Here is a 15300-nt window from a genome sequence, read left to right as displayed (position 1 = left end):
ATATGCATTTGAAAAGCAAGACATATCTTCCATACACATAATAATCGGATCAAAAGTATTAGATAAAATAACATATGCAAAAAAAAACCTAACCGCAAGAGGAACTTGGTCAGGCAGATACAATATCGTGTATCTCAAGAAAAAGTAACAATCTGTTAAAGTTCTGGAACTTGCAGATGCTGGAAATCTCAAAGGATCAGACAGACATTTTGATTGAGACTCTTGTTCAGATTGGAGTGGGGGGGGGGGGAGGAAGCTGGAAAAGAAAGGTAAAGGGGGAGGGGGGGGCAGGGGGCAATGCCTGGCAAGCAATAGGTAGATTCTGGGGATGGGGGGGTGGCAGGATATTGGTGGAAAAGGGAGGAGGGGGGAAATAAAAGGTAAACGTGGGACTCAGAGATGAGCCTAAAGAGGAGGAGAAAAGAGCAGGGTGACTGAGTTGGTAAGAAGAAGGGAGAAGGAATGTGTAGGGTTTGCATATCTTTGTTACAAGCTAAATTTGGCTGTACGAGCTCTCTACACTAAGGTAACAATGCAAAATACAAGTTCAGTAATTTTGTATGCTATTAAAGCGAGTGAGTCAGACAGGACGGACACAGGGCCTCCAGCACACCCACCACCAAGCATCCGTCACCTCAACCCTACTTGACCCTCCCTTTTTTATTTTCCTCACCTTTCCCCCCATCAACTGCCCTACATGCATTATTCCATTTTCAATCTAATGAAGCCAAGTATTTCCAAGTTCTATCCATAGGAATGTAACAACAGCACTGCAATATTGACAGCAAGGATAACTATAACATTAATTCAAACAAAGGATACGATTTGTCCAGTTTCACACATTTCACCCAGTCGATATTTGCTGATGGATTTACATTTGGCTTCCACTTATATAATAATATATTTCCACAATCCAAACCCACTGCAAGAATATAGCTGCCAGAGAGAAAAGAATATCTAATTTAACAATAAGGTGTGAAAACAATGCCAATTCTAATTTCATTGAACATTACCAAAACATGCAACTAAAATGTATTTAGAAAGAGATATGATGAAATACTAATGTGACTGACCCAAAGTTATCAATTAATGCCTCAATCATACATTTGTATATTGCATAATTAAAACAAGGTCTCATAGCATGATATGATTAATTAAAAGATATAAACACCATTCTTAGGAAATCACATCAGTCAATCAATTACTCTTACGTCAACGATACAACGTATAGCTTTTGCTGGATTTAACATTTGCTTAGAATACATACAGCCTTTTGTCTCACTGCCTGGCATGCTCATTCAGTGTGAATCACTGCAAAATATGTTGCCATTGAAAGGTTGGACTCCTATTTTCACCTGTAATAACAGTTAATCTAACCAAGAGAACAAAAGGAACACACGTATTCCTTTGGCATTTGAGGGCTGAAAATTCCCACACCTTTTTTGTGTGGTTATTGGTTGAAGCAGAGGCTGTTATTAATTAAAATCGTGGCTGCACTGAACACTGTGACACCCTATTTTCAAAATCAATCCTGTCAATTGAAACACATCTTAGAATGATAGTCAGAATTCGAGCTACCCTTATGGTGTGTTCCCCGTTTCCTTCCATGGAGATTAACATCCAACACAGTGTAAATTTTTAGGTGCCAAATGTAAAATTATTAATTTTCATTTCCTGAGATATGTCACGGGAATAATACACTAATTCTTTGCAGCTTTTAAAGAACTTGTGAAGACAATTAACATGTAAACATTTGAAGACTTAGTTTGTAAATACTGAAAGATCACGAGATGTGGTATGAAAATAAATTACTTTGCCTGAGGAGGATTTGAGAGGGATTTTTGATTCAGAATACTTAAGACATAACAAGCACATATTTCATATGATTTTAAGGAGAAGGATTTGAAATAAATAAAACAATAAGCTGGAGTGTTGAAATGCAAACAGCTTTTGTACCCCCTTAGCATCTAAGAAGGAAGAAATTTACATAAATGTGACAAGAAAGCCAAAGAGGATAGTTAGGCTTCAAATACATTTCCTCATGACAATCATCCTTCACAACTGCACATTTATTTTCACAACCATTGACTGGCAGTCATTGATTGAGGTGCAGGTATAATATCAACTTATTACATACCTCCCATCTAGATTTGTAACAGAATTGAAGCTTACAGCTGTCACTGCATCCCCTACATCCAGCACTGATGAACACGGTCGAACAACACCAGAGTTTCCTTCACTTCTTCCAGCTGAATCCACGTCACCCCAGACAACCAGCTAGCAAGCAAAGTGAAAACAACAAACTATTTACTGAGAAGATTGAGAACATTTGGGTGAAAAAGAAAATAATCTGAGAGTTTAAGTTAGACTATGTCTAAATATTAAAAATGAATATTTTAAAGCATTTTAGTTTAGAGATACAGCGCGGAAACAGGCCCTTCGGCCCACTGGGTCCTCATCGACCAGCGATCCCTGCATATTAACACTATCCTAGGGACAATTTTTACATTTACCAAGTCAATTTACCTACATACCTATATGTCTTTGGAATGTGGGAGGAAACCGAAGATCTCGGAAAAAGCCTATGCGGTCACGGAGAGAGCACACAAACTCCGTAGACAGCACCCGTCCGGATCAAACCCGGGTCTCCAATGCTGCAAGGCAGCAACTCTACCGCTGTGCCACTGTGCCACCCAGTGATAAATGATAATGAAAACTCACTGAAATTTTGCCTTCAAAAATATTTCAGCTTATGTTTTGCCAAAGAACATAGTGTTACTCTTTATTACAAGTAATTACATATTTCGATCCTTCTATATGACACACAAAGAGTCAAAGAGCATGGAAACAGGCCCTTTAGCCAAACTTGCTAATGCCGACTAACATGGCCCATCTACACTAGTCTCACCTGCCAGCGTTTGGCCCATATCCTTCTAAATGTATTCTATCAATGTACCTGTCCAAATACCTTTTAAATGTTGTGATAGTACCTGCCTCAACTACCTCCTCAGGCAGCTCGTTACATACACCCACCACCCTTTGTGTAAAACAAAAAGTTGGCCCTCAGGTTCCTATTAAATCTTTCCCCCTCACTTTAAACCTATGTCCTCTGGTTCTTGATCCTCTACTCTGTGTAAAAGACTGGGCAATTACCCTCTATTCCCTTCATCAGGGTTCGTACACTTGGAACAGCAACAAATTTAAGGACTTTTCAAGGACTTTCAAGGTCCAAAAACCCCATTTTAAAGGACCAAAATCCAGCAAACATTGATGGGTTTTCCCAATTTTTCTCCGTATAGGTAAGAAAATACTGTTTTCAAAACTGTTAATTTGGTTATATGTGATTAATTAGTCAAAACTACGATGATTTTGTAAGGTTGTTTTGCTTTATGTGGCGAGTTCTCCTTAACTCTCCCCGACTCTTTAACTTGTCCCGGAGCCATGGAACCGCGGCTGCGGTGGCAGGGACTGGTGGCAGAAGCTGCCGGCGTAGGTTCACTGGAGAGTGGATCGCCACCGACCCAGAGCCGGGACAAGGCGAGAGATCGCAGCGCCCCCTCGCAAACAACAAACCTAAGGAAACTTCTCTCGCTACTGCCGCTCACCCCGGGGATGCGGGGCTTCTGAACAATAACTACAACTCTTGTGTTTATTCTTATTTTGCTGTGCAAGAGGGACACGGGGCCGTGGAAGAGAGTGGAGGAGCGGCGCAGATCTCGCTGGCGCTGGGATAGAGGGAGGTAGAGAGAGAGTCGGGGTCGAGGGAGCAGCGGGTGAGAGCAGGGAGGAAGGTCAGAGGTCACTTGCGGGGGCTGTTCTCCCCCCTCTCCCTCTCTCCCAGCGCCAGTGAGATCTGCACCACTCCTCCACTCTCTTCCCCGGCCCTGTCTCCCTTTCGCACAGCGAAATAAGAACAAACACAAGTGTTGTAGTTGTTGTTCAGAAGCCCCGAGGTGAGCCGCGGCGGCGAGGAGGAAAAAATAGGCGACAAAGACAAACATGTCTAACAATGTTTCCCGACTTTTAATAAAAAATACGCATTGTGAACAATGAAAAAACGCCATATTACTCTGCATGAATTAATTAATATCTTTTATCATAAAAAGTGAATTTTCAAGGACTTTCAAGGACAGTACGAGCCCTGCTTCATGATCTTATACACCTCTATATGATCACCCCTCATCTTTCTGCACTCCATGGAAGAAAATCGTTATTTGCTCAACCTCGCCCTGTAGCTCAGGCTCTCAAGTTCTGGCAACACCCTTGCACCCTTCAAGTTCTCAAGTTCTGCACCCTTTCCAGCTTAACAACATCTTTCCTATAACAGGCTGACCAAAACTGTAAACAATACTCCAAAATGTGGCCTCACCAATGTATGATGTAAGCATAATATATAGCTAAAATGCTGCAGGTCAAGCGTTATCTGTGAAGTTAACATTACAGGCAGAGCATCTCAATTATTTATTCGTTGACTTCACTCACTGGTTTCTTTGTCTTAAACTGTAGTACACAAACCTATTCCAGATCCATGCCAATTATATTCCAGAGCCAGTTTATGAAGCATCAGTAAAATTAAAATAATAGACCAAAGTACTGTTGTACTAATTCACAACAAAAATCCTCATGCAAATGCTTGTTTAAAATCACTCATGTTCTGGTGGTACTGCTGCAAGTATTCTGACTGTAGACACAAAATGCTGGAGTAACTCAGCAGGACAGGCAGCATCTCTGGATAGAAGGAATGGGTGATGTTTCGAGTCGAGACCCTTCTTCAGACTTCATCGGGTCTCGACCTGAAACGTCACCCATTCCTTCCATCCAGAGATGCTGCCTGTCCCGCTGAGTTACTCCAGCAGTTTGTGTCTATCTTTAGTTCAAACGAGCATCTGCACTTCCTTCCTACAAGTATGCTGACCAATCGCTCAACAAACACAACCTTACCTGGTCTGATTACTCACCTTCTTGTCACGACTTCCAGTGACAAAGTACTTGCTGTCAAAAGTCCAGTCACATGACCAAATAATTCGGCTATGGATGGCGTTATTTTTATCAGTGTGCGCGAAGAGGGAGAACAAAGGATCTGAAAACAAACAACATAGAATATATAAAAGCCACCAGCTCTTATTTTAAGTACTCACTACAGAATGCGACTTCTATGGACTGTGGTTGGACTAAGGATTTCTATTTTTTGCGTTAGTATTGTGCTTATTTTTTTTTTAAATAAAAATTATTAGAAATTATTTATATGTATGGTGTTTACAGGCCTGTTAAGCTGCTGCAAATAAGATTTTCATTGTTCCATTGTCGGTACATGTGATAATTAAACATCCTTGACTCTTGAATCACTTGGCAATCTAGACATTTTTTTAACCATTTATATTACACATTCTTGAAATTAAACATGATATCTTAGCTTTGAGTCATCTCTATTCAAGTGTCCACTGAGCTTGGAACTGGATTTTGAGTGGATTCCCCAACATTACATGAACACATACATATTTCATTTGAAATGTGTTAAGGCAAGGGTGATAAAAGTAAACTTTGGGGAAAGATGTCACTCCAATACAGACAGAACATTAAAAAAAACAGGATTTTTGTTTTAAAGTCTGAAAATCTCAGTTCTACCCGTTGCTGAGATGCACAAGCAATCACTCTGGCATTTATTTTTTTCTAAGTTGCTCACATTATGGATCTTAAGAACTGAGTATATATACAGTAAATAAATGTCATAAAAATAGGATGAATTAAAAAATGAAATTATTAAGTCACAGAATCATACAGTACAGAAATAGGCCCCTCTGTCCACCACATCCATGCTCATATAGTTTTTGTCCATTTACATGAATCCCATTTTCCCAAGTTATGTCCATATCATTGCCTATTTAAGTGCCTGTCTAAATTTCTTTTCAACGTTGTGACCTCCTCTGGCAACAAGTTCGAGATTTCACCACTCTCTGTGCGTGTAAAAAAAAAAAACCTCAAATCCCCTTTAAAATTCCTCCTTTTCAGATTTTGTTTTTGTTTCCCTCCCTCTTGTTTTTGACACCCCCACCATGGGAGAAGGATTCTGACTAGCTCCCCATTTATTGATACCTCTAAAAATCTTATATCAGGTCATCCCTTATTTTAGTCTGAAGAAGGGTCCCGACCAAAAATGTCACCTAAAATGTTCTCCAGAAATGCTGCCTGACCTGCTGAGTTACTCCAGCATTTTGTACCCTTTTGTGTAATCCAGCATCTGCAGTTCCTTGTTTCTACTCATCCCTTACTCTCCTCTGTTCCAGGAAAAACAAACCCAGTCTGTGCAATCTGGCCCCATAACTAATGTTTTCCACTCAAAGCAACATCCTGGTAAATTTCTTCTCGGCCCTCTCCAGCACAACCACATCCTTATTATGTTGTGCCAACCAGATCTGCACACAATCCTCCAAGTACAATCAAACTGTTGTTTTGTAAAGTTGTAACATAACATTTCAACTTTTATATTCACAGCTCCAATTTATGGAGGCAAACAATGCCATATGCCTAGTTCACCAATAATACATTAACTATATGCATAAATCTACCATCAACAAATGCTTATCAACAAGAATCCTTTTAAAAATAAGCTGTCATTACTTATTGGCATAACGTCAATATATTTATGGACCAAATTTATGTGGCAATATTGTGCCTGGCTCACAATGTGAAACAGCTTCTCGCTGTAGTCACAACCCTACACTTCCCTGGACCTGATGCACAGGACCAATTTCACAGGTCCTATCCCACAGGTCCTATGCATTAAGTTAGGCGAGGTTTGGATTACGACAAGGACTTTGGTGGCAAAGTTACAACTCCAAAACACCCCTTGACAGACTTTGTTAGAATTCAATGCTGAGGGCTTTAAAAGTTTTTCATCGTTTCCGGGGGCCAGTTCAGAGTTTTGGAAACAAACCCACAAATCAATAAAAAATTAAAGATGATTTTACAAGATTAAACTCACAAAGATTATCCAGAGATAATTATATTAAATTAAAGCAAAATAATTAAGAGTGTGGCACAGCAGTAGAGTTGTTGCCTTACAGTGCCATAGACCCAGGTTCGATCCTGACTACGGCGCTGTCTGCATGGAGTTTGTACATTCTCCCCGTGACTTGCATGGGTTTTCACGGGGAGCTTTGATTTCCTCCCACACTCCAAAGACATGCAGGGTTGTTGGTTAATTGGCTTGATAAAATTGTAAATTGTCCCTAGTGTGTGTAGAATAGTGCTAATGTGTGGGGATGATTGGCCGGTTGGCCGAAGGGCCTGTTTCTATGCTGTATCTCTAAACTAAACAAATTTAAAAAAAAACTTCTAAACATCCCCTACGCCGTATAGTTAGAATCCCCAATGAGATCAAATGCAATTCACATTTGATATCAGGTCTGTCTGCTGAGAGTTTGACAAGTTCTCCCCCATGTAATGGTGGGGAATGAGAGCCATGTAGTCAGGAATCAGCAATGGAGCTTAGTGATAGACTTGGCACCATATGTCACTCTACCTGTCCTAGGTTCAGTGCATGGGATCGGCATGTATCTATCTGATGGGCTATAAAAACTATATCCACAAGATTTCCACCATGGTATCGGAGCAGAAGGATTCAAGAAACGCTTGCAATTGCTCAGAAACCTTAAATTGCACATAACCAGCAACTGAGGAACATTAGTAAATGTCACAATCCCTGTGTTATAATTAAATTAAACTACCACATTTATAAAGATTATTTAAACATTTGTCAGCTTGAATTTAAGCTTCTGGTGGATACCTGTCCATTGAAATGCACAGCTGATTCACCAACTCAAACCAACACAAATGAAACTTACCAGGTGGTTTGGCATGCAAAAACAGAATGTCCCAATTTGCAAACTAGGTATACCTAAATTTCTTTTAAATTACTATGTCCACTTCAATTATGCGACTTTTATACATTTAGCATTTAGCAACATAATCTGTCTGTAATAATCTGTTGGGGATAATGCAGGCCTGATTTTCTCTTCATTTCAGGCATACTACGTGGAACAAATGCACTCATTCCAAGACCAGTGATGATGATTTTTCAGAAGTGCTCCCTGCACAAAGTTTTATAGGTGCAATAACACAGTGCATATCATTTCCATAAAGTGTCTTTTTAATTTGCTGAATGGCAACACTAGTTCAAGGTCAAAATTGCAAATTTCCATCCTTCCTTGCCACATCGAACATTGGGTTACTATTCAGCAAAATGTAATGGTGAGTTGACACAATAAAACTTAAAAGGGGGAAAACCCTGGATTGAGTGTAAGCTCTAGATGGAAATGCATTGGATATGTCATACCATATGACTATAAAATGTTGAACTTTTACAACTCGACTTTTTGAAATATGAGAACTGTCCTTCAGCCAGCATTACCTAATGTACCCGAGTCATAGAATGACATAGTACACTCTTCCCTCCCCCGTCCCCTTCCATGCATATTCCTTACTCTGGTTTACATCTCACTCTTGATCATCCTTCCTTATCTGATGTTTTTTTTAATCTCCATTTCACCTCTAGCCTTTGTCACTAATTCCACTCATCTACTAAACACAACCCCCTCGCCTATACCCATCTCTTGCTTGTCAGGCTGTCGTGCTCCTACCTCTCTTTCTTCCTCCTACACCATCAATCTGAAGAAAGGTCTCATCCCAAAACGTCATCGATCTATTTCTCCTTACCCATATTTAACATCCCAAAATGCATTAGCTCGCATTTGTCAGGATTGAATGCCATCTGCCAAAACTCTGCCCAACTTTCCAGCTAATCTACATCCTGCTGTAGTCTGACAACTTTTTTTTTCTATGCAAAACACCATGAATTTTTGTGTCATTCACAAACTTATTAATCATACCTGCTGCAAAAATATCTCAAACAGCAAAGGACCCAGCATTGATTCCTGCAGCACACCACAGGTCACAGATATATAATCAGAAAGGGAAACTTCCACCACTCTGCCTCCTGCACCAAGCCAATTTTGGACATAATTAGCGAACTTGACATGGATGCCATGTGTCTTGTCCTTCTGGACCAGTCAACCATGTCAAATGCTGCAGGAAATTACAGACAGGTAATGCCCTGCTTTCATCCATCCTCAAAAACCATTAAATTAGTGAGGCAGGAATTCCCTCACAGAAAGCACGCTGACTCTTCCTTATCAGTTCTTGCTTTTCCAAATTCGAATAAATCCTATCCCTACAATTTATTCCAATAATTATCCTGCCACTGATGAGAGGCTCACCAGCCTTATAGTTCCCAGGATTATTGCTGCTGCTCTTCTTAAATATAAGAACGTTAACCATCCTCCAGCCTTCTGGTACTCACCTGTGCAAAAATCTTTGTCACAGACTCAGCAATCTTCTCCTCTGCTTTTAACACCATTATCCCATCCGGGGTACTGATTGAGAGTGATCAGCCATGATCGCATTGAATGGCGGTGCTGGCTCGAAGGGCTGAATGGCCTACTCCTGCATCTATTGTCTATTGTCTAAGTACAAATCCAATTTTAGTTTAGTTTAGAGATACAGCGCGGAAACAGGCCCTTCGACCCACCGAATCCGCACTGACCAGCGATCCATCGACATTAACACTACCCTATATATACTAGGGACAATTTACATTTATACAAAGCCGATTAACCTACAAACCTGTATGCCTTTGGAATATGGGAGGAAACCGAAGGTCTCCAAGAAAACGCGCACAGGTCAAAGGGAGAACAAACAAACTACGTACAGACATCACCCGTGGTCAGGATCGATCCTGGCTCTCTAGAGTTGTGATGAAGTAGCTCTACAGCAACACCACCATTTACAAATTTGGAGATAGCCCCACCGTTGTGAGCCAGATATCAAATAATGACGAGACTGAGTAGAGGAAGGAGACTGAGAACCTTGTGACCCGGTGTCAGGGCAACAACCTTTCATACAGTGTCAGCAAGACAAAGGAGATAGTGATCGACTTCAGGAAGCAAAGCGGTACCCATACCCCAGTTTGTATTGATAGCGCCAAAGTAGAGATGGTTGAAGGCTTCAAATTCCTAGGAGTAAATATCACCAGCAACTTGCCCTGGACCACCCATATTGAAGCAATGGCCAAGAAAGCACACCAATGCCTCTACTTTCTCAAAAGGCTTAAGATGTTTGGCATGTCCCAAACAACTCTCACCAACTTCTGCAGATGCATCATAGGAAGTATTTTATTGGAATGCTTCACAGCATGGTTTGGGAACAGCTCCATTCAAGACTGCACGAAATTGCAAAGAATTGTGGACGCAGCCCAGACCTTCACACAATCTAACCCCCATTTGCAACTCACGCTGCTTTGGCAAGGCCACCAGCAAAATCAAGGACGAGTTGCACCCCGGCCACTCCCTCTTCTCCCCTCTCCCATCAGGCAAGAATTATAGAAGTGTGAAAACACACACCTCCAGATTCGGGGACAGTTTCTTCCCAACTGCTATCAGGCAACTATCCTGCTCATCAGAGCAACCATCTACCTCACTGGAAATCCTCGGACTATCTTTGATCGGACTTCAACGGACTTTATTTTGCACTAAACGTTATTCCCTTTATCATGTATCGGTACACTGTGGATGGCTCGATTGTAGTTTCAGTTTAGTTAGTTTATTGTCACATGTACCGAGGTACAGTGAAAAGATTTTTTGTTGCTAACCAGTCAGCAGAAAGACAATACATGATTACAATTGTTCTATTACAGTGTACAGATTCATGATAAGGGAATAACATTTAGTGCAAGGTAAAGCCAGCAAAGTCCGGTCAAGGATAGTCCGAGGGACATCAGAGGTAGATAGTTGTTCAGCACTGGACTCTGGCTGTGGTAGGATGATTAAGTAGCCTGATAACAGCTGGGAAGAAACTGTCCCTGAATCTGGTGGTGTGCGTTTTCACACTTCTATGCCTATTTTCTGATGGGAGAGGGGGGAAGAGGGAGTGGCCAGGGTGCGACTCGTCCTTGATTACACTGCTGGCCTTGCCGAGGCAGCGTGAGGTATAAATGGTATCAATAGAAGGGATGTTGGTTTATGTGATGGCCTGGGCTGCGTCCACTATTCACTGCAATTTCTTACGGTCCTGGATGGAGCTGTTTCCAAACCAAGCAGTGATGCATCCTGATAAAATGCTTTCCATGGTGCATCTGTAGAAGTTGGTGAAAGTTGTTGGGGACATGCCAACTTCCTAAGCCTTCTAAGGGAGTGGAGGTGGTGGTAATCATGTATTGTCTTTCTGCTAACTGGTTAGCAAAGAAACTAGAGGAACAAGATAGACCACTCGACCCTAAAAAACGTAGTATGTCATGGCGCCATTTTAGTAGGCAGAAACTTGGAGAAACATTTAAAAAGAAAAATAACAAAAATCTGTGAATTGATAGATGAGATATATTCTGCATTTTAATGGTATCATCACACATACTGTTCCCCCAAAACACTGATTACACTACGAGAGGCATTGCGATCGGCGGGTTTTGCCTACTAAAATGGCTCCTTTGCGTACTACACTTCAATATACGCGACTTCAACGGAGTGGTCCATCTTGTTCCTCTAGAATTTTTGCTGGTTAGCATGCAACAAAAGCTTTTCACTGTGTCACTGTACACGTGACAATAAACTAAACTCAAACTGCTTCTCACAAAATTCTGTGATATATCTCATCCTGCTGTTCCAAAGCATCTGGCTGAGAAGTGACCATAAATTTGCTCAGAGGGATGCTGCCCACGGTCACACATTTGGCCATAAGATCAAAGGAAGGATATAGGTGGAGACAGGAAGATAGAGGGAGATCTGGGAAGGAGGAGGGGAAGGGAGGGACAGAGGAACTATCTAAAGTTGGAGAAGTCGATGTTCATACCACTGGGCTGCAAACTGCCCAGGCGAAATTATTTCGCCTGGGCAGTTTGCAGCCCAGTGGCATGAACATCGACTTCTCCAACTTTAGATAGTTCCTCTGTCCCTCCCTTCCCCTCCTCCTTCCCAGATCTCCCTCTATCTTCCTGTCTCCACCTATATCCTTCCTTTGTCCCGCCCCCCTGACATCAGTCTGAAGAAGGGTCTCGACCCGAAACGTCACCCATTCCTTCTCTCCCGAGATGCTGCCTGACCTGGTGAGTTACTCCAGCATTTTGTGAATAAATCGATTTGTACTAGCATCTGCAGTTATTTTCTTATACTTATATGGCCATAAGATCATATGGCATAGGAGCAGAATTAGGCCATTTGGCCCATCGAATCTGCCCTGCCATTCAATCATGGCATATCTATTCTCCTGCCAAGCCCATTCTCCTGCTCTCCCCATAACCCTAGATGCCCCAACTAACATAGAGGCCTTGCCTCTCCATTTCCCACATGTGTCAGGGAACTTTCTGTAGGCTTTGCTGAAAGGCGCTGTATTTCCACTGGGCTTTCCACAACCCAAAATCAGATAATTGAGCCGGTGGGGGTGTCCTGACCCACAAAAAGAAATTGAAAGCATGCCAATGGCCAAGTCAGAACTGTAAGAACATCAAAAACATTTTTTTTCCTGCAATGAAAAGCTCTCATAAATATCAAAACTCAAAAACATATGCAGTATTGTAAACAAATTGGACCTCAGATTATTGAAGTTTCAGTTACTTTAAATTTATTGTAATTCTACCAGATAAACCCTGATGATTATGTTGCATCCTTACCCATATTAGATTCAGCCACTTCACGTTGCTTCCAGAGAGACCAGGTTCGGTCTCGTGAAACTGCCAACAAGAATCGGTCATTTGGTGAAAATGCCAACTGAGTGATGGTTAGGCTGTGCAACGGCAAACTAAGTAGCTGTTTCCAATTGGAAGTACTCCACAAAATAATTGCCGCATGTTCCACTTTAGAGGCCTGTGGACGAAATGTCATGAAAGATAAAAAAAACCTTTAGGCTTATTTTACACGAAAGAAAATTGAACAGTCTTTCTTCATAAAATAAAACTAATTGAGTATCAGTAACCTCACTTTAGAGATAAACTAATAATATCTGCTATAGCGCTACATCTCCATTATACATATTTAAATTTTCAAGAAAACTGGTCTGGTCAATTTTGAGATGTATATTTTTATTCTTCACAGCAAAAAAATTGGGATGAAGTTATACTTAAATGACCTGCTTTCAAAAGCAGTGATCTACACATTTTTGTTAGAGTGTTGAACAACCATTGATGCATAAAGAGAGGCAGGCCAGTTAGTGGAATGGCACTGTTTGTTTCAATGAAAGTAAGTCATTTGATCCCAAGCCTGCTAACCAAGCTGTCCATTTACTTTAAGAAGAGACAGGGAATGTACACATCCCAGTAAAGGACAGTTTAAGAAGCTAGCCTAATTGAGAGATCAATGAGTACATCATTAGTGAGAGACGACATCAGTTTGCCCTAGTCAACAAGGATCACTGTTAATGTAGAAGGAACTGCAGATGCTGGTTTACACCAAAGATAGACACAAAATGTTGGAGTAACTCAGCAGGTCAGGCAGCATCGCTGGAGAAAAGGAACAGGTGATGTTTCGGTTCAAAACGCTTCTTCAGACCCTTCTTCTTCTGAAGAAAGGTTTCATCCCGAAATGTCACCCATTCCTTTTCTTCAGAGTTGCTGCCTGACCCGCCGAGTTACTCCAGGATCACAGTTAGTCTTTACAGTCATTTTGGAAATTATGTAATTGTGATAACAAATGAGATGATGCCAAAAAATGGTTCACAAATGAAATAATCAGATACAATAAAATGCTCACAATCTGGCACCCAAGTGATTTGATGATTCCGGATTGGCAGATATTCTGGACTATTGGATACCTCCTACTAATATACCAATCGCCTTTTAATTTACTTTTAAGATTTTACTCAGTAGTTTCCAACCAGTTGAGTTTAAAATCAGAAGAACTGAGCCCCTCCCATGCGAGTTTAAAAGAGGTGTGGGAATGGAGCCAAAGTGAATTTAAAAGAAAAACAGGTGGACATGGGACATCAAATTATTAGTTGCAGTTTGCAACGATGCAGTTTGGACAGTAAATTTTCTGCAAGCTATGTATTTGTACTCCCAGGTACCTCTGTTATCAGCATGCCGCAGGGCCCAACGGGAAAACACAAAGGCCTTCTTCCAAAAGTGTCACTGGCTCTTGCATGCATCTGATCCGGCAGATAAGTCCTCCATTTAATCCCACCGAAAAGAAAGGCACCTCTAACAATGCAGCATTCTATCAGCATTTTCAGTTGTTTTCCAGTAAGTAAACCCTTACAATTATGGAGCTCTATATAACAATTTTGTTTAAAGCAGACTGAAACATCTGTTTGTGGTGGTGGTTGGCAGGTGGCAGCGCAGCGGAAAGGCAGCGGAGGGGAGAGAGCGAGCAGTGAAACACTTTTGAAGAGCGTTGCATTGGGCACGGGTTTCAGCGGCTGCCACAAAACGAGATGGACACACTGCGCGCCACTGCACCTGCGTCGCTCTGGCGGTGCGTGCCTCGGTTGCTTGGCAATGGCATGAGACTCCCGTTGCACTGCCCCCCCCCCCACCTCCGCCAGGCTACCCAATAAGCTGGCGCGACGTGGCGTACTTCCAGTTGTGAGTGCGGGGAGAGCGAGCAGCATGAAGACGGCGTGAATACCAGGCCCGTCCCTGGTGCACCATGCAGGTGACACTAAAATAGGAGGCATCGTAGACATTGAAGGAGATTATCAAGAGTTACAGTGAAATTTTGATCAGCTACCCAAATGGTCCAAAGAATGGCAAATCAGGTTCAATACAGATAAGTGTGAGGGGGTTGCATTTTCGTAAGTCAAAGTTAAGAATTATACCATGAATGTTGGGCCCTGCGGCATGCTGAGAACAGTTAGTATAAGAAAATAACTGCAGATGCTGGTACAAATCGATTTATTCACAAAATGCTGGAGTAACTCAGCAGGTCAGGCAGCATCTCGGGAGAGAAGGAATGGGTGACGTTTCGGGTCGAGACCCTTCTTCAGTCTGAAGAAGGGTCTCGACCTGAAACGTCACCCATTCCTTCTCTCCCGAGATGCTGCCTGACCTGCTGAGTTACTCCAGCATTTTGTGAATAAATCAATATGCTGATAACAGTGATGTCACAAGTAGACAGGGTGTCGAAAAAGGCATCTGGCACAGGCCTTCATCAGTCAGGGCATTAAGTACAGGAACTGGGACATTATATTGCTGTTGTACAAGCTGCACTCAGTATATTGCATACAGTTTTGGTTACCCTAACATTGGAAATATGTCATTAATCT

The 15300-nt window shown here is 41.7% G+C and overlaps 1 protein-coding gene across 2 annotated transcripts in view; it reads right to left on the bottom strand.

Moving 5' to 3' along the window:
- elp2 (elongator acetyltransferase complex subunit 2) overlaps positions 1-15300 on the bottom strand; it is a 115157-nt gene that overhangs the window by 11131 nt on the left and 88726 nt on the right. The window contains exons 18-21 of one of the 2 annotated variants that reach the window (XR_013548969.1): positions 12716-12908; positions 4959-5080; positions 2173-2277; positions 823-936 (exon numbers count right to left, since the gene is read on the bottom strand). Coding sequence is in view for 1 of the 2 variants with exons in the window: in XM_078422941.1 (XP_078279067.1) it covers positions 823-936; positions 2138-2277; positions 4959-5080; positions 12716-12908 (569 nt within the window). In the remaining variant the exon portion in view is untranslated. Of the gene's footprint in view, positions 1-822; positions 937-2137; positions 2278-4958; positions 5081-12715; positions 12909-15300 lie in introns of both variants that reach the window. The other variant, XM_078422941.1, reaches the window with a different exon arrangement.

This window comes from Rhinoraja longicauda, chromosome 2, assembly GCF_053455715.1.
Source record: "Rhinoraja longicauda isolate Sanriku21f chromosome 2, sRhiLon1.1, whole genome shotgun sequence".
Lineage (NCBI taxonomy): Eukaryota > Metazoa > Chordata > Chondrichthyes > Rajiformes > Arhynchobatidae > Rhinoraja > Rhinoraja longicauda.
Note: the sequence above shows the minus strand (reverse complement) of the source record. Positions and strands in the feature narration are given on the sequence as shown.